The sequence below is a fragment of the Pan paniscus genome, chromosome 17 (genome assembly GCF_029289425.2).
Source record: "Pan paniscus chromosome 17, NHGRI_mPanPan1-v2.0_pri, whole genome shotgun sequence".
Classification (NCBI taxonomy): Eukaryota; Metazoa; Chordata; class Mammalia; order Primates; family Hominidae; genus Pan; species Pan paniscus.
Window position 1 is genome coordinate 31,473,900 of NC_073266.2, and position 24,107 is coordinate 31,498,006.

Consider the following 24,107-nt stretch of genomic DNA (forward strand, 5'->3'; position numbering starts at 1 on the left):
AAAATACGTGTTTGTAAAGAATACTAGTTTGGTGTAGGGTATTAATAGGTGTTGTGTACTGATCATAAATGTTTGGGAAACACTGAGTTAAATAAGCATGTTTCTTGGCTGCGAGGCCATCGGAGCCTTTAATTAGCATTAATATGCTGACATGCATGGTAACCCTGTCCTGGGGAGAGGCTAGAGTTGCAGCATTTCCCAAACTCACTTGAGCTTGAACCCTTTCTGTAAAGGTACCTCTGGGTGAGGCTCACGCCTGTAATCCCAGCACTTTGGGAGGCCAAGGCAGGTGGATTGAAAAAGATTAGCCAGGCATGGTGGCGTGCGCCTGTAGTCCCAGCTACTCCGGAGGCTGAGGTAGGAGGAGCACTTGAGCCCCTGCACTTCTGCCTGGGTGACAGAGTGAGATCCTGTCTCAAAAAAAAAAAAGTGCATCTGGAGTTGCATCTGCTTCGTAAAACATATTTTGTGAAGTGCTGATATAGGCACAGACTGGCACTTTACGTCTGTTTGTAAATTGATTGAACCGTCTTCATTTTAGGTAACATCCCCCACTGCACCCCTTCTCCTGTTAGACAAGAACTTTAGTTCAAAGAGTTAATACCCTAATTCTAGTAACAATCCATTTTAGCAGACTTAGATTATAATTGCTTGTCCTTTCTGTTTGTGTATAATTTGCCATTATTAAATCATTAGTGTAGCCCATCGATGTCCTCTAAATTTTTAAAAAATTTTTGACTGTTTACTCTTAAATGTGATTTATATTACCAAGTAAATGAATTGAAACTTTTTTATTCCTCCTTGAATATATTATTACACTTGTACATGGTGTCACTCTGTAATTATGAGCAGTCTGTTATATTCTCAAAGGATGCTACAGAATTAACCACTGATTCTAACAGTCCTCATCAAAATCAATATGGAAAGACCCTTTATTTAATTAACAGGCATAATCCTTGTATTATTTACAAGTGGACATTGTGAGAGAGTGCTGGCTACGTGGCTGGCCTTTGACACGAGTCAGTCACCTGCGTTCCAGGCCCTCTGCTAGGTACTGGCCATGTCCACATACATCACACGTTCATGTCCTCAGACATCTCATGGCGTAGGGGAAAATGCCTGTATAGAAAGCAGAAAATGCATGGGCTGTGGCAAGGGGCCAGAGTTGGAGAAGCAGCATCCCAAGCCCGGGCCAGGGTTATCTCACGCCCTCGCATGACAGCAGCAGGGCATGCTAGTAGGTCAGCTCCGGATTATCCACATCTCATGAGGGAGCCCTCGGAGAATCAGGGAGGTCTGGTGATTCTTCCAGACTCACGGGGCTGAGCGCTGGGGAGGGCGGACGCTCTCCTAATTCCAGGCTCCCACTTGAACCTGCGGGTGATGGTGGCATTTCCAAGGCTGGAACAGAGCTGTCCACAAAGTGCTGTGATGAACTGAGCTTTCATTTGTCCTGGGCCCTTACCAAGGCAGGGACCCACTTGGGGAACAGGCACCTGGGCCGACTGTTGAGGTACATGTGCCTCTGGTCATAGTCTGGAAACTGGCAGGGGCTCTGGGAGAAGTTCAGGGAAGTGACTGACATGGGGACAAGCCTTCGGTCATGTTCAGTCATCATTTCATTTGAGGTCCCCCTCTTCGTGGCCACCTCACTCCAGCAGGCCCTGTTGAGGGAGAGAACCCAGTAGCAGAGCCCCCGCGTTCTTGAGAGAGGAGGGCTCACAGGCTCTGGGAAGGGAGAAAGCCCCCATGTTTTTGGGAGAGGAGGGCTCACGGGCTCTGGAGAGGGAAGGGCCATGCACTGAGGACCAAGACAAATTTCTGGAGTTTTGTTTGAAACCTGGCTTTGTGATTTCTTGGGGTGTGTCCTTGAACAAGGTACTTTAATCTTTGAGGCTCAGCTTTTCATAGGCAGAAATGAGGACCGGCCCATCGAGGATCTCCGAACACTGCAGAATAATGAGAGAAAACATCTGCTGTGTGCCAGGCACTGTTCTAAGAACTGCCTGGGGCAGCCCTCCCAGAGAGGTTTTATGGTTATCCCTGTTTTATAGCTGAAGGAAGGGGCACACAGAGAGGTTAGGTGAGTTTTCCAAGTTCACACAGCTAGTATGTTGGGGACCTGGGATTTGAACCCTGGTAGTCTAGCTCTAGAGTCTCTATCCTCCGGCACATGCACTGTGGTTGGCCAAGAGGTAGAACAATGGAACATATGGCTAGGAAGCCACAGGCTTAAGAATTAAAGAATTAAACCATAGTTGAAGAATTTATCTAGAGTGCATTTCTTTTAAGTTATAATTCCTCAAAGAGACCACATGATGGAAATTTTTGAAAAAGCAAGAGTGCAGGTAGTTATACATTTGAAACCTCAGGTTTCACAAAGCACTATTTTTTGTTTTGTTTTCTTTTATCATCCATGGAAACGATTTTACTGTTTGGTTAGACTGCCTTGCTTGGAAATGTGGCACTGAGTTTGGTTCTTACACCTCTAACTGGGAACAGTTCAAATTCTTACCCAAAAACTATCCTCATCCAAGTTTCACTCTCAAGCCTTATGATATTCCAGAAAATTATTTTTGGAACATAATTATGGTCTGTTCCAGATGAATGGCTTTGCGATTGAATAGTGAGTCAAGTCAGCCTTTTGCTCTGTTGGGGGAGAAGACCAGAAAACACACTCACCTGAAAATGCCCTGGGCCGTATTATATCCCTTTTGTAACCTACGTACTCATCTCTAAGTATGATATGGGTCTTTAAGCTCATCCTGCAGATTTTTGAGGATGTCAGTGATGATTGTTTTGTGAAGTGATGCTTCTGGTATATGGGCACATACTTGCTTTCCATCATAACTCCAGTTTCCCTAAGGTATTAGTTAAAACCTCATCAGCAAAGTGAAAATGTCAATATAAAAATTATTCTGAAGGCACCAGAGTTAAAAGAGGACAGTTATATTAAAGGAGATTAGAACAAATAAATCCAGTTGATAAACTGAAATATTTATAGCAGTTATCCTCCTGTAAAGAAATGTATTTTTACCACAATGAATACTGCCTGCATTAACATTATTTTCTTTATAAAGCAGCTGGGCATTTGTCTTGCATCTTCACATGGCAAGCATATTTTTAAATATTATCATCTACACTTGTTATGAAAGTATGGAACTAATAGCTCTACAGTGATCTTTGTGAAGGAGAACTCAGTAAGTGTGTTCTTGGTTCTTTCTACCCTCCTGAGAATGGATTCTATTTCATCTCTTCTGCTTTGCAGCTCCCAGAATGAAGACCCTTCCTTCCATTTTGACGGGAGTGGGTACTCTGTCGTGGAGAAGTCACTTCCGGCTACCGTGACCCAGATAATCATGCTTTTTAATACCTTTTCACCTAATGGACTTCTTCTCTACCTGGGTTCATACGGCACAGTAAGAGTGTTTATGGGGCCCTAGGCCCTACTGTATACGCACATTTAGATTGCTATGTGGTTGTTTATGTTTAATGAGGATTTACTAATTAAATATGTACATATGTATACCATACAATTTTTATGAGCATATACTAGTATTAATATATGTGTGTGCTAAACAATTTCCTCATTTTAAATTATTTATTATCATTGTAGAACTAGAAAAATATAGAAGAACACCAAGTAGAAACTAGCCTTCTAGTCTTTATAGATATCAATTCAACATTTGTTATTAAATTTCGAGCTCAAATAATATGTCTTGTTCTGGGTTCACTGTGACCACCGTGACATTGTTTGAATTCCATCCATGGGAATTTCATGTTCTTGTTTGCATCTCATGGGCTGGTGATTTCTGTCTTTCAGTCTTTTGGTTTTATTTTTTAGAACGGGCCTCTTGTCAGTCTCAATGAAAAAGATATGAGGAGATTCCATTTCTCTTACTGAATTGTGGATTTTGGTAACAACAGATGACATTTCATTTATATTAGTGTAGTGTTCTAGAAAGCCTTCGTGGGCATTTTTGGTTTCGTAGCCGATAGACCTCTGGCTGTGGGGCCAGATCCAGTTTTCTCAGTTTGACTTTAGAAGGTTTCAGCCATCCCTGACTTGAAGGGAAAGGGAAACCTGGGATAAAGCTATAACCTGGGGAACTGTGTTCTCTTTTTTACAGAAAGACTTTTTATCCATCGAGCTGTTTCGTGGCAGAGTGAAGGTTATGACTGACCTGGGTTCAGGACCCATTACCCTTTTGACAGACAGACGTTATAACAATGGAACCTGGTACAAAATTGCCTTCCAGCGAAACCGGAAGCAAGGTAGGGACACAGATGGACTCACCAGATGTCGGTCACCCTCATAAGAATAGAAATCTTTTCAAAATCAGCATTCTTTTTTCCACCGTAGTTTCCTGGGTATTGAATGATAGTCTACTTGAAAGCCAGTGTTGTCTTTGGAATACTAACCAACAGGATTCACATTTTGCTGGAGGAGTGTTATACTTGTACTTGCCTGTGATTTCCAAGTGTGTTATTTAACAGTAAATGCTGGATTGGAATCAAGAATCAAATCCATTCTGTTTTCTTCCACATGCATACTGCTCTTATTTAGCAATGTGTATTGACTTTGATAGAGAGGATTTTCACTTGTCCTTCAATAGCCAAGAACATTAGCTGATCAAATTCGCAGAATCTAAAAGAATATGCATTTGTAAATGAGCTTTGTTGCCAGAAGTTTGCATTTTACCTTAACATGGAAAGAGATTTTCCTTTTCTTATCTCTTGCCTGTGCTCTCCTTTTAGGAGTGCTAGCAGTTATCGATGCCTATAACACCAGTAATAAAGAAACCAAGCAGGGCGAGACTCCGGGAGCATCTTCTGACCTCAACCGCCTAGACAAGGACCCAATTTATGTGGGTGGATTACCAAGGTCAAGAGTTGTAAGGTATATTAAACTGCAGAATTTTCATGTCCCTGATTTCCAACTGTATTAGCTTGCTAGGGCTGAGAATGGACTGTATCACAAACCAGGTGGCTTAAACAACAATAATTTATTCTTTCCCAGTTCTAGAGGCTGCAAGTCCAAAAGCAAGGTGTTGGCAGGGCTTGCTTCCTTTTGAGGGCTGTGAGAGAGAATCTGTTCCATGCTCCTAGCTTCTGGTCGCCTCAGGGATTCCTTGGCCTGGGTCCTGTGTCCACATTTCCCCTTTTTATAAGGACAACTGTCATGTTGCATAAGGACTTCCCCTAATGACCTCATCTTAACTCGATTACCTCTGCAAAGACCTTTTCAAAATGAAGGCCACATTCACACATAAGGAGGATCAAGACTACCACATCTTTTGGGAGGACACGGTTCATTCAACCTGTAACATCTGCTTCTATTTATTCAAAGTACTCTATGCCATGTGATTTGAGAAGTAAAGCAGGCCTTCTGCAGAAAAATTAGTGATTTTATATGTATTGCCTTTAGAACATCTAAATCCTGTTACCGTGCAATATTTGGAGACCCTACTTGCTGTCATACTTCATCTCCCTCTCTAGACATTTTAGAGAAGTAGATCTCCTTTAAGGCAAAAGGAAAAAAAAAAAAAAAAAAGGAAACCATGCTTTCTGCAGACTTTTCTGGATTCTCCTTTGTGTGGTTAGACTGAATAATGTATGTGCAAGTTGAAAGACCAGCATCAAGAAGTGGAATGAAATGGCACGGGACACACAATGGAATCCTTGTGTAAGACTGATTCATGTTGAGCTTTGTGACTTTAATGATTTACAGAAACTGTGGCTGGTTCATTGTCCTCAGTTTTGTAATTTTGGTTGTAATTAAACTCTAAGGTTCTTTCACACCATTCAAAAAAGACATTTATGAAAGTCCAATAGTCAAGGTAAGACAGCTTGCAGGGAGTGGGGTCATTAAATGTCCAAACTGGGCCATTCAGCGTAGTGGTTAGCAAACGTCCATTTGTAGCAGCGCTCTATCTTTAGGTCAGGTTCTTTCATAGAATCCTCTTATATGGCACAGAGCTGCAGCCATTCAGTTGCTATGATGAGCAGCCTTTTGTAGAGAGAGCCACTTCTCCACTGTGCCCCTTCTCTTTGCCAGGTATCTTAGAAAGTCCCAGGGAACACAGTTTGCAACCACAGCCGCCTCCTGATCTTAGAATTGAATCCATTTAAACCTCAGGGGAGTTGGTCACTTGCTAAGTCTTACCTCCCTGCCAAGACGGAGCCAGGACTAGAAGCTGTCTCCAGATCCCATCCCAGATTCATGCCCTGTCGTGCTGGGACCAGGACTGGGGTGTGCCTATAGCCTCGGCTATGTCCTAGTACATCTGGACTTTGCCCAGACGGCCCAGTGTAGACAACGCAGGAAAGGACAGAAGCCCATATCACAGATGTTCTCAGTAGAAGGGACTTAGGTGTCATCAAAGCCAGCCTCCTCGTTTACATGGAAAGAAATTGAGATCTAGAAAGGTTGAAATGTGTCCAAAATCATATAGTTGCTTAATGGTCCATAGCTCATTGTTCAACATGAGAAAAAAAAAATGAGGTGTGACTGTAACAGGAAACCATGTTATTGCAAAGCTCTCCTGTGAAGAGCTGGTACAGAAGAGTACAGCTGGGAGATGTTCAGTGGTCTCCATATTTTGGAAATTAGAGCTGGACTACATTGTAGCCTGACCTCAGCCAGGAGTGTGGAGACTTCTGGTAAGAAAAATATGATATTGACTTGAACATTGAGAAGTAGAGTTTCGGATAATCCCAGAGTTCACCAAATACAGTTACTTCCTTTAGGACAAAGTTCATGGATATGCAACGTAAACAACAGCCAATGACTTCCTTTTTTAGCAGTCAGATCCTGGGAAATAGCATTACCTGCACTTGTCCCCATGGGAAGCAAACATTCTACTCTACATGGAGACTGGATTATAATCTATGTGCTGCAATGCACTGTGCACTGTCTTTCTTATAATTGGCCTGTGTTTTCTGTAGGTAGCCATCCAAGTAGCCAAACTCACTAAGTTTGATCCCTTTCTCTAGTCCTAAGGAGAGTAAGAGAGTATTTGTTTGACCTGAAGTTCTCACTATCAATATTGCTCTTAGAGGGAGGCCAAAACATTTCTGCAGAGTAACACATGGAAACAGGTATTCCAGAAGTATAGGGTTTACCCCCCGCTCCGGCTTTTCTTGTTTTGGGGGGCAGGATCTTGCTCTGTCACCCAGGCTGGAGTGCAGTGGAACAATCATGGCTCAATGCAGCCTCAAACTCCTGGGCTCAAGCAATCCTCCTGCCTCAGTCTCTGGGACTACAAGTGCATGCTACCATGCCTGGCTAATTTTTTATTTTTTGTAGAGACAGGGTCTCACTATGTTGCCCTGGCTTGTCTCAAACTCGTGGGCTTAGGTAATCCTTCTACCTCAGCCTTCCAAAGTGCTGGGATTACAGGCATAAGCCACTGTGCCTTGCCCAGTGGCTTTGTATTCCTTCTTTCAAAAATGGAATTTAAAAACCCAAATTTTGTGGTTGTTCTCATGCCCTTCCCTACAGGAGAGGTGTCACCACCAAAAGCTTTGTGGGCTGCATCAAGAACCTGGAAATATCCAGATCAACCTTTGACTTACTCAGAAATTCCTATGGAGTGAGAAAAGGCTGTTTACTGGAGGTAGGAAACATTGTTATTAATGTTCAAATGAGTTTCCATAAGTGTCCATTGATTTATCAACATCATAACACAACAAACCAGTGGGGATAGAAAAGAGACGATGGGGAAATCAGCAGTGTCCTCCCCATGGAAGGTTTGGCCACAGCTAGGAACTCACCATGCTGTTTCATCTCCTCTGTGTCCAGCCCATCCGGAGTGTTAGCTTCTTGAAAGGCGGCTACATTGAATTGCCACCCAAATCTTTGTCACCAAAATCAGAATGGCTGGTAACATTTGCCACCACGAACAGCAGTGGCATCATCCTGGCTGCCCTCGGCGGGGATGTGGAGAAGCGGGGTGATCGTGAGGAAGCACACGTGGTGAGTAGGGCCGGTGCTCCTGAGCCCCAAGCTCAGGAAATGACTTCGGGAAACAATGAATGGAAAATGACTGACTCATAAACATTTATTGTCGCTGTGTTCCTGGTTGTTTATGGATGTGCATTTTCAATAAGTAAAAGTTATTGTTGCTGAATGTCATCCCATTATGAATCAATGATTTCTCATATTGCGTAATCCATCTTCATTGTCTGGTGACTGAGGAAAAAGTTATTTGCTGTCTACCTCTAATTTTTTAAAAACTCATTCAGATAGCATATACGGAGTTTTCTTCCCCATGTTGTGGTCATTTCTCTTCATTCCAAGGCCAACAGCAGTCCTTAAATCCTGTTGAGGTCTTCAGTCTACTGCTGGATGAAGCAAGACTTTCTTTATCTATTATAGGATTGAAAGGAGCAGCAAGGGAAATGCGGGCTGTGATAAGCACAGTAAACTAACAGAGAGAGGAGAGAAATGATTACCATTTTCCTTATTTATGTTCCTTTTCAAGAGCGTAGGTGATATTTCCCCATCCTCTGCTCAAATTTGTGTCTATCACATAATTTGAAGAGACTTTACAGAATGTTAGCACACTGTCTTAATCAAGTTGAGTCCATGCAGCCAAAATCTATAGAATGCCACCTTGTACTCTGCAGGGTACTTTACAGACATTGCTGTGTAATTATCACAACCATGCTGCAAGGGGAATGCTGCTTCCTACATTTTGCTGAGGAAGAAATGTGCTGAGAGAGCCTGGTAAACCTGACCAAGGTCACACCACTGGTATGAGTCACAGTCAGGACTGGAACACAAGTTTGCAGAACCCAAACATGTCACAACATACTTGGGGAAGGGCTGACAGTGACTACGACTGGTTAATGAGTTCCACTGATCTTTTTTTTTTTTTTTTTTTAGTTGAACTGAAATTCATATAACCTAAAATCGACCATTTCATAGTGAACAATTCAGCAGCATTTAGTGCATTCACAATGTTACGAGGCCACCTTTTCCATCTAGTTGCAAACATTTTCATCACCCAAAAGCCTATGCCATTAATTAGTCACTCCTCATTCTCCTCTCTCCCCACCCCTGGCAACCACCAATTTGCTTTCCAGCTGTATAGTTGGATTTACTATTCTGGATATTTTGTACAAATGGAATCATATGATGATGTCTTGCATCTTTCACTTAGCATGTCTTTGAAGTTCATCCCCATTGGAGCATGGATCAGTACTTCATTCCTTTTTATGGCTGAGTAATATTCCACTGTATATACATACCACAGTTTGTTCATCAGTTACTTCATGGATGAACTTTGGGGCATTTCTGCCTTTTAGCTATTATGAATAAATGCTGCTATGAACATATGTGGATAAGTATTTGTTTGAGTCCCTGTCTTCAGTTCTTCTGGGTGTATACTTAGGAGTGGAATCACTGGTTATATGATAATTCTATGTTTAACTTTTTGAGGAACTGCCAAACTTCTTCTCCATTAGTCTTAGTAAGGTTACTTTCAAATCAAAGTGTGCTTACTAAGTCAGCAAAAAGGAATGATATTAGCCATTGCTAGCAAGGGTATTGTGAGATACTCACATTCCAATCCTTCTAGTGTATAAACTACCTCTTTTCAATGTGTCAAAAAAAATTAAAAGCTTTAAACATTTTCACATCCTTCAAATGTTTAATTCTACTTTTCATAATGTTGGAAACAACATCACAGGCAAAACAATTAAATATTCATATGTATGATAATAAAAAGTTGGAAACTACTTTAAATTTCATTGATAAAAAGACAAATTACAATATATCTACTTATTGGTATCTAATGTAGCAATAAACAATAAATATGAGGCAATGCAGAATGGAAATGTTTGAAGTCTTCAGCAATAATAGCATAATGCAGAATATAAATTATATGAACAGAGATTAGAAAGTAACATACAAAATTTAACATTGTGACAGCTGAAGAGATTCTTAAGGAATTGCTCTACTCACTTGATGTTAATCTTCTCACATTATCTTCATAAGATGAAAGTTTTCTAAATCATATAGTAATGTGTTTTGTCTGGGAAATTCTCTATGCAACCTCCCCAGCCCTTCTTTTCCGTCATGCTGATCGGAGGCAACATTGAGGTACATGTCAATCCTGGGGATGGGACAGGCCTGAGAAAAGCTCTCCTGCACGCTCCCACGGGTACCTGCGGCGATGGACAAGCGCATTCCATCTCCTTGGTCAGGAATCGGAGGTACTTGTACACGGCCAGGCAGTGTGTAATGAAGGTGTGGTGAGCTCAGAGGGAATGTGGGAGGAACCTTGCGGTGGTGCCCTGGGCGGCTAGATAACTGGGGTCATCGGCATCCAAATAATTCTAGAACCTTGCTAGGATTCTTTCCTGGGAACCAGTTTCATCTGCTTTGTAATAAGATACTTGTAGAATTTTTATAATTAAACAACTTTAGCTCTGCCCTTTACTGGGGCCCAGCATAAACTGTCTTTACATTGGATTGATTCTGTGGCAAATAGTACTACACTATTAGTAAATAGTGTTATATCAATAGTAAATAGCATTATATCAACATTCCTGTATATTTCCCTCCAAAATATAGACTGAATGCTTTAAAAGCACACTGGGCATTTTCATCATAGGTAAAGAGGTTAAAAGAAAAAGAAAAAGAAAATCTCTCCAAAAGGCAATCTCATTCAATGGATATTTAATAACATTCCATTCGTTTCTGAAAAATCTTCAGTTGTGAGTTTTAATTTTCAAGATTCACCTTTTTGGTCACAGACAGTGTCTTGTTAAAATGAACCTTTAGGGAACTTTTATTATTCAGTGAGAACTTGTGGGAATTATGGACTAAAATGGAATTATTATTTCATTATGTTTAAAGCTTTTCATTTATTTTCTCCATTGGTCTTTTAGAATGATCACTGTCCAATTGGATGAGAACAATCCTGTGGAAATGAAGTTGGGCACATTAGTAGAAAGCAGGACGATAAATGTGTCCAATCTGTACGTCGGGGGAATTCCAGAGGGAGAGGGGACGTCGCTGCTCACAATGAGAAGATCGTTCCATGGCTGTATCAAAAACCTGATCTTCAATTTGGAGTAAGTGTACCTGCTCTCTGCATGTTCTTGCACTTTCTGACCTTTCATGGTGAGTGCTAACACTAATCTGAAATCTCATTGTACTGTTTGAGATTGAAAACTTTGCAAATTCCCAAATAATGAGTGAACCCCATTGTTCTATCATGTAAGTCTCCCCAGATGGATTTTATTGGATTAGAATGTTAGACAGATCTGGTCATCATACTTTAAAAACCATCGCTGAACATTAGCTCTCTGTGACTGTCCATAAAGAGCCGGGATTTTAATATATTCTTGACATGCATTTGAAGGAACATAGGGATTTTGTGATGTAAGTCTCTTGCTGTCCTGAGAGCATTGCTTTGAAGGAGCTGTTTACTACGGGGCTACTAGCAGCTTCAGGTTATCAATGGCTTCCCCAAAAACAATTACTGTATAATTAAGAACCGGAAGCCTTTGGGGGGGCCAAGGCGGGCAGATCATGAGGTCAGGAGTTTGAGACCAGCCTGGCCAACGTAGTGAAACCCCGTCTCTACTAAAAATACAAAAAATTAGCCGGGCGTGGTGGCGGGCACCTGTAATCCCAGCTACTCCGGAGGCTGAGGCAGGAGAATCACTTGAACCCGGGAGGCGGAGGTGCAGTGAGCTGAGATCACACCGTTGCACTCCAGCCTGGGCGACAGAGTGAGACTCTGTCTCAAAAAAAAAAAAAAAAAAAAAAGAACTGGAAGCCTCCATTCCCTGTGTGGAGCTCATGATGAGGAAAAGAACTGACATGTGCCCATGAGCAGTTCATTCCTCCTTGCTCACCCTCTGCCTCTGGACAGGGTGCTGATGGGACACAAGCTGTGCTCTGCTCTGTGGGACCAGCACCTGCCCAGGAGAACCTGGAAGTGCCCTGGGCATCAGGAAATTGAAGCTCCCTCCTGGCTGGGTCACTGACTTGCCTAGTGACCTTGAACAAAGACTTGGATCTTTCATGGTCACAGTGTCCTTATCTGTGAAATTACCTCTTAGGAGTCCCTGAAATTCGCAAGAATAAAACATAGCGTTGGGTTTCAATACAATCATAATGTCAGAGCTCTGGTTTAGATTTTTGTACAGGTTTATATTTATTCCCCCAGTTGTCTGTTCATTCATTCATTCATTCATTAATGAGGCATCCTCATGCTCCTGAAAGTCATGGGTTTGTGGACTCGGTAGAGCAGAAACGTTTCTGTGGAGTTCCCAGCTGTGCCCGGGAAAGTGCCAGGGGGACGTGTGCAGGCACAGGACCCAGCACAGGAGCTGCAGAGTGAAAGTGCATGTGACAAGTATAGCCCACAACCTCCTGGCAAGGGGAAGCACATAAACAAGAAATCAGTGTTTCGTGGAGGTCACTGTGCAGCGCTTGGGAACTAGAGACAAAAACGTGTCCCTGAGGCAGCCCAGTCAAGGCTGCAGGAGGAGGCGATGGCATCAGAGCTGACCTGGGGCGTGCTCAGGAATGGCCAGGGTCTGACATGGGGATGCACTAGGCTGGGTGCCATTGCAAGCAGAAGCATCAGATAAGAAATATTAAGATAGCATGTCTGGACTCTGAGTCACAGTGAAGGATTGGCACTTTGGTTACTCTAAGAGAAATATATACATGGTTTTTAATTGATTTTCATTGTACAGTTATCAGATGACTTGGGTTCATGGACTGGTTTGTGATATCCTAATTTTGAAAACACTTTTTTGTTTCTACCTAGACTTTTGGATTTCAACAGTGCAGTTGGCCATGAGCAAGTCGACCTGGACACCTGCTGGCTGTCAGAAAGGCCTAAGCTGGCTCCCGATGCAGAGGACAGCAAGCTCTTGCCAGAGCCCCGGGCTTTTCCAGTAGGAGCGGCTTCCTTTACTATCAGTCAGGTCCAGTCAGCAAAGGAGGGCCTAGGACAGAGGGAGTTAAAATGGGGCCTTGCTGTAAAGGTGCCTGCGAAAGCTGGAGCTGGAGCTGGAGCCGTGCTAAAAATCAGAGCGAGGACAGGGTGGGAAAGGGTGCCTCAAGCAACTCAGATGACACGGCCCAATCCATAGATTGTAGGCCCCAACACCCAGGCCACGCATTGGGCTGACGTATAATATGCTTTTGGCAGAGCTTCTATAAGGACTCATTATCAATTTACATTTAGCCAGGAAAGCATGAAAATAAGTACTTCATGTAAAGCCATTGTGCACATATTTGTTGCTGTAAAAAAAAAAAAAAAAGATTCAATTCATTAGGAAAAGCCAGTTCTGGCCAAATATTTTGAATGGCAGCCATTGTTATTTTTCATTTTCTCCCCCTTTTGCTTTCTCTGTTTCCCTGGTTTAAAGTGTGCACTCTAATAATTTAGAAGATGGCAGAAGCATTCAAGAGCAGGACCTTCTGAGCAGTGCGAGGCTTTGAGTTCAGGGCAGTTTTCATGGTAGCATCTGCCTGTGCTGAAGCAGAAAACAGCATCTGGGACCCCCGTGACTTGGGCACTCTTAGGGCAGCCCGCAGATGGTTGCGTGGGGTTCAGGGGCCCTTCCCGCCTGGCTCCTCTTGTCTGCATCCTGCCCTGTCAGTGTGGACCTAGGTTCACACTCTGAGGCCCTGCAAAACATGTCACCTGTGGGCACCTCCAGTTTTCCAGTGCCTGGTCCGCAGCTCATCTCGGCAGCTGCATCCTTAGGGCCATTCCCAAAACCTCAGGTCACGGCGGGGGCCTAGGGGGACAGCAAGGCCTTTGCCCCTTAAGCCTGATGAAAATTTGTAGGAGAGACTTCAGTGTCCTTATGAATTTCAGTGAAGCCGAGTGGGATTAAGGTGAAAGACAGAAGCTCTAAGTGCTTTCTTCAGGGAGATAAAGCGCTGGCGAGTGCATCATTTAAACCGAAGATGGAGTGAGCGCCAACAGGCACTGGAGGTTGTTGCTGTTCTGATGGGATTGCTTCGTAGATGGCTCTTCATGGCGGAACACGCGTGTGTCAGTGGGGTTCGGGCTGCGGGTGGCGGCTGAGTGTCCCTGTGTGTCTCTTACAGGAACAGTGTGTGGTGGATGCAGCTCTGGAGTACGTTCCTGGCGCTCACCAGTTTGGTCTCACACAAAACAGCCATTTCATCTTGCCTTTTAATCAGTCGGCTGTCAGAAAGAAGTAGGTATCATTCTAACATCCTTATGTGGCGTCTCATTGCTAGATGTATGGGGGTGTTCTGCAGCCACAGAGTCTTTTCCAAAAGAACCTGCTTTTATTTTACGATGAAGTGCTTGATTTGCAACCAAATGGCAAAGAGAAGGAATTCAGTGTTGGTGCAAATCACAACGCTTTCATGGTGGTTCACTGGGGAGTCTGTGGTTTCTGCCTTTTCCCTTCTGGAGAGTAGGCTGGCTTCCCCTTTCTGTGTGCATGTAAGGAAGCGTGTGGGCGTCTAAATTAAGTCTCCCGGATCTATTATTGTTTGGACTTTCAACCCCATTCCACTTTAAGCATTCCCTAGTCTGATGTCTTTGTCTACCCAAACTCTTACACTGTGGTGGCCAAAATCCCGAGTGCCACACCCACCCCTCTCTGCACCTTCTGGCCCTCATACCTGCCTGTCCCTGGGACCCTTCTGCCAAGGGAAGATCTCAAGGCCTGGAGCTTGGGGCTCCCGGACTCCATGTTGCTCCTCTCTCCTCCTGAGGTCCTCCAGCTCACCTGCCAGGCTTGCCTGCAGTCTCTGCCATGCCCTGCCCGTCTTGTTGTCATTGGCTGTGAGTGCCACCCTGTCATACCCCCTTAGACCTGGGCTCCTGTCTGTCTTCTGCAGCTCCTGCCATCACTCTCTGTGAATTCAACAGCTGCCTAACACCTGACCTTTCTGTGCTCAAACTGTGATCTGTGGAAGGTCTTTCCCTGCTCCCTCCTCAGCCAGCCTCTTCCATGGCCATACCCTTGACTTCTTCACAGGTATCCATCCCTCCCACAGTCTCGACTTTAAAAGCCTCCTATTAGCAAACCCCTTTCTTCTTGTCTCCACTCTGTGCCTCCCCACTCCTGCAGTTTCTCAGCTGCATGGAGACCTCTAAGCCGCTAGCCCTAATGCCCTCCCACCACCATCTCCCCTCTTCTCTAGCCCCAAATCACAATTCATCCCCCAGATAGGTTCCAGGCCAGTGTTACAGATGTCCTCTGCAAAATCCCCTAACCCTTTCTCTCTCCCACTCCTGCGAGCCCAGGTAAAAGCCAACATTCCGCCTTCTGTGTGCCAGAACCCACACGGGAGACCAAGGCCGAGGAGATGGATGTCTCCTTCCTAGCTGGTTTGAGCTGGGTATCATAGCCGTCAATCTCAGATGGAGCCTCCAAACGACATGGGGAGCCAGTGCATTGCTCTAATATGTTCATGGTTTTTATTCTCCATGACTACTTCCTCATAGCTGCTCTTAGCTCAGAGCCCTGTGCACCGCAGTCTCTCTTCCCACCCCAGCTGATGACTTGCCTCGTTGAGAAGAAAGAGCTCCTTCATCCGTCCACCACCAAAAAGACCAGCCCCTGCTTTTGTTCCTGACCCTCTATCTCTTCTGCTACCACAGATGAAGGGTACTTGTTCCTAGCAAAGCCCACCCAGCCAGCCCCAGCTTGTCCTCTGGATCCCATCCGCCCTCTCCTCCTAGGACATGCACAGCAGCCACTCCTCACAGACCAGCACACAGATGCCGCTGTCACCCCATCGTCAGCAGTGACAGCAAGAGCAGCAAACTATTGTGCTGGAGGTTGACACAAAGATTTTTACACAGATGCCCTAATTTACTCCTCATAATTCTCCTATGAGGAAGGTATTGTTATTATCTCCATTTAACAGATAAGGAGATTGAGGTATAGGGAGCCTGAGGCATCTGCTCAAAGTCACACAGCTGGTAAATGGTAGAGCTGGGATTCGAACCCAGGCCTTCTGGCTCCAGAGTCTGTGCCTGTAGAGTAGTTTCCCCTTCTCCTCGGGGGATACGTTCCAGGACCCCCAGTGGTTGCCTGAAACCTCGGCTAGTACCTAAACGTCATATACACTGTGTTTTCCTATGCATGCATATCTATGATAAAGTTGAATTTATAAATTAGGCACAGGAAGAGATTAACAATAATAATAAAATAGAAGAATTATAACAATATGCCAGCATCACTCCTCTTGTGCCTCGAGGGCATTATTGAGTAAAATCAGGGTGACCTGAACACAAGCCCTGCTGTACTGCCACAGTCGATCTGCGAACCTAGACAGCTATAAAGTGACCAATGGGCTCATGGCTCCTATGGCGTGGATCCACTGGACACAGTCAGACATGGCTCCCATGGCGTGGATCCGCTGGACACGGGCAGACATGGCTCCCATGGCGTGGATCCGCTGGACACGGGCAGACATGGCTCCCATGGCGTGGATCCGCTGGACACGGGCAGACATGGCTCCCATGGCGTGGATCCTCTGGACACGGGCAGACATGGCTCCCATGGCGTGGATCCGCTGGACACGGGCAGACATGGCTCCCATGGCGTGGATCCGCTGGACACGGGCAGACATGGCTCCCATGGCGTGGATCCGCTGGACACGGGCAGACATGGCTCCCATGGCGTGGATCCGCTGGACACGGTCAGACATGGCTCCCATGGTGTGGATCCTCTGGACACGGTCAGACATGGCTCCCATGGCGTGGATCCACTGGACACGGTCAGACATGGCTCCCATGGCGTGGATCCTCTGGACACGGGCAGACATGGCTCCCATGGTGTGGATCCGCTGGACACAGGCAGACATGGCTCCCATGGCGTGGATCCTCTGGACACGGGCAGACATGGCTCCCATGGTGTGGATCCGCTGGACACGGGCAGACATGGCTCCCATGGTGTGGATCCGCTGGACACGGGCAGACATGGCTCCCATGGCGTGGATCCGCTGGACACAGACAGGATTCACTTTCTGGGCAGGATGGAGTGGGATGGCATGAGATCTCATCACGCTACTCAGAGTGATGCCCAATTTAAAACTTATGTATTGTTTATTTCCAGAACTTCCCATTTAGTATTTTCAGACCTCGGTTGACTGCAGGTAACTGAAACCTCAAAAAGTGAAACCTTGGAAGGCAAAACCGCAAATAAGAAGGGACTGCTGTAACCTCTGTGCTCCACTCCCTCTCTCACTTTGACTTCTAAAGAAGACCCCCCCCAGGAGACGTCACATTCCCCCGCGCACACATGCACAGTACCTGGCTCTGTTTCCCAGCAAGGCTCTTGAAAGAGCTGCCCTTTCCTCAGGGACTGTTTCCTCATTTAACCATCCGGTCAGCCTCCCGCACACCCCCAGCTGCTCTTGAGAGAGTTACTCGAGACCCCTGTGCAGCTACATGGTGCAGAGCCCCCTGCACTGGGCTCTCAGCAGCCCCTGGACTTCCTTGGCTGTCACAGATGCACACTCTCCTAGTTCCCTGCTCTCTCTCGGCCCGCCTTCCTCAGTCTCCCAGCTGAGAGTGCTGGGCCCTTCCACACGCTCTCCCAGGATGGCCTTCTATGTTCCCATCACCTTAAAATGCCACCTAGATATGGCAGAACCTACCTGTGTAGCTCTGGCCTCCACTTAGAACTCAGGATTTGTGGGCCCACCAGCCACTCGAGATCTGCATGTGGACTGGGACAGGTTCCTCAGCCACTCAACATCTCTATGTGGCCTGGAACAGTCTCCTGGGCCTCATCACCCCGAATGGAATTTGCAGGCTTCCCTCAGTCCTGCTCTCCTGCTCTTTGCCGTTGCCGCGGGCACAATCACCATTCACCTGGTTGCCCAAGGCCCAAGCCTAGGGGCTATTTTTCATTTCACTTTTTCTCACTCTCCAAATCCAGTCCATTGGCAAATCCTCTTGCTTCTTCCTCCAGAACGTTTCCTGAATCTGTTCTGAGTCCCCACCGCCACCCTGGTCTAAGCCACCCGACTCCTCCCTGTTGGCTGTCGTAACAGCTGCCTGATGGGACCCGCTTCACCCCTGACCCCCTGACCTGTTCTTCAGTTTAGACAGAGGATCTCTTAAAGGAATTCTCGGCCACTCCCCCTTTCAAAGCCCTCCTGTGACTTCCCACTGTGCCGAAAATCCAAACACCCTCAAAGCCCCTTCTCCCTATGATGGAGCCACATCTGCCCTCGTCCTGTCCCTGGGTGGTCCAGTGACACCGTGGTCCCTCTGACAGGGCCTACCCAGGCGCAGCCTTCCTCCACACCTGCAGTAACTCTGGTTCCCCCGCGGCCTCAGGTGGGCTTCCTGCTGTCCCCTGCCATCAAGCCCTCACTTTGCAGGGGCTTGCCCCTTTCTGTCATTCAGACCTCAGCTGAAATATCAGCTTTGCAGAGTTACCCGTGTTGAATGCTTAAGGTAGCCACTGGTTGGCCTCTACAGGACCCACTTTACTGTCTGATGTGTTTCTGTATTAGTTTCATGAGCAAAGGGATCTTCCTCTTTGTTCACAGCTTTATCCTCATCCTGAAACAGTTCCCGGCAGACAGAGGTAGGCAGTAATAACTCATTATATGAATGGATGTGTAAATGGATGAAGGAATGAATACCCCTCTCTCCTGAGATGTTCAATGTAAACGCTGAAACAATTGTTAGGTCCTCTTTTGAGGTTTTAAAAATGAAAAGTAAAAGTTTCCTTTCTCAATGCTGAGCACTTGTTTTCCCCAGGCTCTCGGTTGAGCTAAGCATCCGCACGTTCGCCTCCAGCGGCCTGATTTACTACATGGCTCATCAGAACCAAGCAGACTACGCTGTGCTCCAGCTCCACGGGGGCCGCCTCCACTTCATGTTTGACCTCGGCAAAGGCAGAACAAAGGTCTCTCACCCTGCACTGCTCAGTGATGGCAAGTGGCACACGGTACGATCTCAAGAGGCTTGTGGTGGCTGCTTCTGAGTTCTGTTCCATCTATCACTCAGGTTCACTCCATTTCTCAAAGGCACATTATCCCCATTAATCTCTATCTCTCCGTGTGTGTCTGGTGTCTCCCCCAGAGACTACAAGTCTTGAAGGCAGGGATCATTTCTGCTTCTGAAATATCCCCAGGGCCTTGCTTAGTACTTGACATGAAATAGACATTCAGCAAACATTGGCGGGATGAACAAAAGGTACTAGACATGTTCTTGACTTGGCAAGGAGTATGTAAAGCCCAGCCTCCCCTCATGGCATTTGCTTTCTGATAACCGGAACTCTGGAGCACTTTCTGGTGTGCAGCACGCTTTACCTGTGCCTGTAATCGGCCAGCTGGGTTGTTCTTGTCCACTGCCCAGAAAAGCAAATGCACTAAGAATGGCAGGTTTTGCAGCAAAGAAAGAGTTTAATTATTGCCGAGGCAACTTGCCAGGAGATAATTCTCAAAGCTGCCTCCCCAAGAATTCAAGGACTAGGGTTAAAACCTCGTGTAAACAAGGATAGTTTGGCAGCCGGGGGATAAGGAATGGCAAATGCTGATTGATTGGATTGGGGAAGAAATCATAGGGGGTCGAAGTTGTCTTCTTGTGCTGAGCCAGTTCCTGGGTAGGGGTTACTGCTCTGGGTGGTGCCAGTTGGTTCATACTGAATGCAAAGTCTGAAAAATATCTCAAATGCCAGTCCTAGGTTTTACAATAGCAATGTTATCTATATGGGGCAATTGGAGAAGGTATAACACTTACGACTATTGGCTACGTGATTCCTAAGCAATAAGTAGTTTAAAAGGGCAAATTATAAACAATGACTGGTTAGAGTTTATGCCTACATCTTAGCAGGAGAAACAATGGCTGGTTAGAGTTTATGCCTGTATCTTAGCAGAATTCAGGCCCCTATCACAATTCCAACCTTGTGGCATTTCCTTAATTTTACAAAGGCGATTTTGGTCCCTGAGCAAGGAGGGAGTTAATTTTGGGGAGGGACTGTTAACCATCTTTGTTTTAAACTGTCAACTAAATTCCTCCCATTTCGGGAAGGGACTGTTATCATCTTTGATTTAAAGTTAAACTATCCACTAAATTCCTCCCATTTCCAGAAGGGACTGTTATCATCTTTGTTTTAAACTATCAACTAAATTCCTCCCATAGCTAGGTTGAATTAGCAAAGACAGCTTATGAGGTTAGAAGCAAGATAGAGTCAGTTATGTCAGATTCCTCTTGCTGTCATTTTTCTATGTCAGATTTCTTTCACTGTTACAGTTTTTGCAAAGGCAGTTTCATACCTGCCTCCTTTCTTCTGCCAGGCTCATCCACTTTTCGTCTCCAACTGTCTAAAAATTTGAACCATCCTTTAGCATTGCATTCAGGTTGTTATAGCTCTTAGAAACAGATGTTGCATCTGTTAAAGTTTATACATGTGTTAAAGTTTTTTCAGATTCCTCAAAAATTATGCATGTTTTCACTTTGCTGCAGGTCAAGACAGACTATGTTAAAAGAAAAGGCTTCATAACTGTCGACGGCCGAGAGTCCCCCATGGTGACTGTGGTGGGAGATGGAACCATGCTGGATGTGGAGGGTTTGTTCTACCTAGGAGGCCTGCCCTCCCAGTACCAGGCCAGGAAAATTGGAAATGTAAGCAGCATTTTCCATACTGACATTTTACCTTCATTGTGGTTGTGCTTATTTTGTAGAAGAGCATACCTCACGGCATCTTTATGTTTAAATTACCTTGTTTGAACCTGGGGCTTGTAAAGAGGTTTACTTTGCAGGCATGTCCACAGATCGTGTGCCAGGGCCGCCCCTTAGAACCCGATCAGTCTTTCCAGCCTGTTAGTTAATGAACATCTCCCTTTCCGCAGCCACGTGGCCACAGCACAATTCAGGGAAGCCCAGCAAATGCATATTCGCACATTAGTAAACTCAGCATTTTTTGATTTCCACGATATTTCACTAAAATAATAGAAAACACTTCCACTGCATTATTAGCAAAGATACTCAAATGGTAGCTCTAACTTAGACATTCATGTGAAGTATTGTGGCAATTAAAGTTTTAAAACAAAAAGATTACATTTTAATGTGTTTTGCTGAGACCAGTCTGATGAAGTGGAAGGAAAATGTGTCCAAGCCCTTCCCGTTAGAATCACCACTGTCTACTCTTGCATGTCATTTGGCTTAGATCACCCACAGCATCCCTGCCTGCATTGGGGATGTGACGGTTAACAGCAAACAGCTGGACAAGGACAGCCCGGTGTCTGCCTTCACGGTGAACAGGTGCTACGCAGTGGCCCAGGAAGGAACGTACTTTGACGGAAGCGGATATGCAGCTCTTGGTATGTGTTAGCAACACTCTCGAAGGCAGTCCCCGGATGAGTCTGTACTCTAAAGCGATGTGGATCCAAGAGTATAAGACAGGACCCACTGGACAAGGCTGCAGGAAAACCACATTGAGTTTAGTATTCCAGTTGATTCCTAATTTCTTGGCGTAAAAAGCCTTCTCAGGTCTTGTGCTATCTGGATGGCCTGACAAAGTCTCCCCCAAGGAGTGGTGTGACTCCTGACAGAGGCCAGACATAGGGTGCTAGTTTCATCTATAGTTTCCCCAGGTTCTGTAATGCACACTTACTGTCCAAGTTAAGAAAGGGCTTTGAATTAAAAATCAGCAGCATAAAATGTCTAGACCAGCTGGCGCCAGGGAGGCTGTGCAGAAGTTTGGGTGGGGAAGAGGGGGAAGCCAGCAGAACATCTCTCGTTCACTCTGTGCTTCCTTTCTGCTGTTCCTGGGGCTCAGGCTCCAGCCCTGCTGGGCAGCCCCCTCCGTGGCCTCAGCTCCCCTTGCACCCCCCAGCTCTGGGCATACCATCTTCTCTCCTTTTCCCTTCAGCCCTGGGCATGGGAACAACTGTCTGCTGTTGTCAATAGCCCCAGTGTGGCTCCTTGGCTTTTTTATCACCTGAATTAAAAAAGCATTCCATTCAATCCCCACCTTTAACAAACTTAGTATGGACTCTGATACACTCAGTAAATGATGATTCCCCCAAGTACACAGATACTAGGAAAATAAAGTGGACTATTCTCAGATGATGATAAAGGGATTCCAGGGATCAAATCCCAACAGCTCACGGGACAGACTGCCGCAGGGAGGACGTGTCCACAGGGTGAGGCAGGGCCACGTGCTTCTGTGGCCACAGATGAAGGAGGTGCCTGGCTCTGCTCTGACCTGGCTGACTACATGCGTCTTCTTTAAAAGCTCCACGTCATCTCCCAGATGTGGAAGCCGAGGCTCAGAGGGCAGGAGTGACCTGCTGGTGGGGATACAGCTGGATCCAAAGGAGGAGCTAGAGCCAGGTCCCCCAACCCCTAGCCAAGAGGCCAAATGCTCAACCTGGGCCTGGCAGCGCTCACCCTGACTTGGGTCCTCCTTGTGTGTTACAGTCAAAGAGGGCTACAAAGTCCAGTCAGATGTGAACATCACACTGGAGTTTCGAACCTCCTCGCAGAATGGCGTCCTCCTGGGGATCAGCACTGCCAAAGTGGATGCCATTGGACTAGAGCTTGTGGACGGCAAGGTGGGTGCTTCCTCTCCATGAGGGTCTTCCTCCCCCCAGTGTCAGAGACAGAGCAATTGAGAAACAGCAGATTCAAATTCACAACTATCTATTTTCATGGAGTCAAACAATGGTCCCATTACTATTTTAAAAACAGATATTGCTACACAAAAACCTTTTTGGTTTATTTTTTAAAAGCTTTTCAAAAATAACTTTTTATATGTTTGAAAGTAAGCTTTCAGCAAAATTACAACTATAATACAAAGAACTTTTTTTCCTGAACCGTCTGAGAATAAGCTGCTGACCTGATGCCCTATCCCTTCTAATAATTTTTTTTTAACTTTTTGTTTGGAAATTATTACAGATTCATAGGAAGTTGCAATGAAATGTACAGGGAGGGCCCCATGCACCATTCACCCAGACCCAGGTTTCCCAGTGGTAGCATTATGCATTTTTTTTCTTTTTGAGACAGAGTTTCGCTCTTGTTGCCCAAGCTAGAGTGCAATGGTGCAATCACAGCTCACTGCAACCTCTGCCTCCCAGGTCCAAGTGATTCTTCTGCCTCAGCCTCCTGAGTAGCTGGGATTACAGGCATGCACCACCACACCCGGCTAATTTTTGTATTTTTTAGTAGAGACCAGGTTTCACCATGTTGGTCAGGCTGTTCTCGAACTCCTGACCTCGTGATCCGCCCGCCTCGCCTCCCAAAGTGCTGGGATTACAAACATTATGCATTTTTCTAGCACAATCAAGATACTTAATTGTATCAATACTACAAGGCTCCCCCTTAATACCCCATCATGGCCACACCCAACTCCTGTACCCCTAATCCTAGGCAACCACTAATCTGTTCGCTGTCCCTCTAATTTCTGTTTTGCCAGTGTTATATAAATGAAGTAACGCAGTAGGTATCCTTATGAGATCAGCTTTTCACACTCAGCCTGATCTTGGGAAGGTCATCTGGGTGGTTGTGCATATCAACAGTCCGTTCCCTTTTGTGGTGGCATATTACTCTGTGGGATAGACGTACCACGCTATAATTTTTTTTTAATGTAGAACGTGTTATTTTTTTCTGTGACTGTTCTGCCCTTGCTTTTCAGCCTCTCATGTCCCTCTCCTGCTGGCAACAAAATGAACTCAACAATTTGCAGTACTAGTCCTTTAGTCTCCTGCTTGAAAACCGCCTCCTTCACAGTTTCTCCCAGTTCTCACTTTCCTTCCTCTCCCCTTTGGGGCTGTCTGGGCGCAGGCAGGATGCGGGGAAGGGAGTCTCGATGGCCCTTTTCCTTTCTGTGGGCTCTCTAGTGGACAGCAGCTGAGCCATAGCCATATCGTGGTCTTCAGGGCAGCCTCTTACAGTGAGTGGTCTGGGGTCTCAGTGTTGCCCCTGCATGGGGGCTGCTCCTGGAGAGTTTGGCCAGCGTCCCTTTCAGCTCAGGCTTCTCATCCTGGTTGTCATGAGTAGTGCCACCTCTTCATCTTCCCACTTCCCCGTGGGGTCATGTGCAAACTTGGGGATTTCTGCCAAGCCACACAGAGGCCGTGGGGAATCAGGGATGGTGTCTCTCTGGTC

General features: G+C 45.7%; 1 protein-coding gene across 2 annotated transcripts in view; it reads left to right on the top strand.

The window, feature by feature from the left end:
* The window catches only part of LAMA1 (laminin subunit alpha 1), a 175,434-nt gene that overhangs the window by 147,457 nt on the left and 3,870 nt on the right, over positions 1–24,107 (top strand). The window contains exons 49-61 of one of the 2 annotated variants that reach the window (XM_008971191.4): positions 3,269–3,419; positions 4,131–4,275; positions 4,759–4,900; positions 7,505–7,619; positions 7,805–7,978; positions 10,070–10,221; positions 10,900–11,085; positions 12,798–12,957; positions 14,096–14,208; positions 18,753–18,942; positions 20,463–20,621; positions 21,166–21,319; positions 22,422–22,555. In XM_008971191.4, the coding sequence (XP_008969439.3) occupies positions 3,269–3,419; positions 4,131–4,275; positions 4,759–4,900; positions 7,505–7,619; positions 7,805–7,978; positions 10,070–10,221; positions 10,900–11,085; positions 12,798–12,957; positions 14,096–14,208; positions 18,753–18,942; positions 20,463–20,621; positions 21,166–21,319; positions 22,422–22,555 (1,975 nt within the window). The remainder of the gene's footprint in view (positions 1–3,268; positions 3,420–4,130; positions 4,276–4,758; positions 4,901–7,504; positions 7,620–7,804; positions 7,979–10,069; positions 10,222–10,899; positions 11,086–12,797; positions 12,958–14,095; positions 14,209–18,752; positions 18,943–20,462; positions 20,622–21,165; positions 21,320–22,421; positions 22,556–24,107) is intronic. The other variant, XM_003817911.6, reaches the window with a different exon arrangement.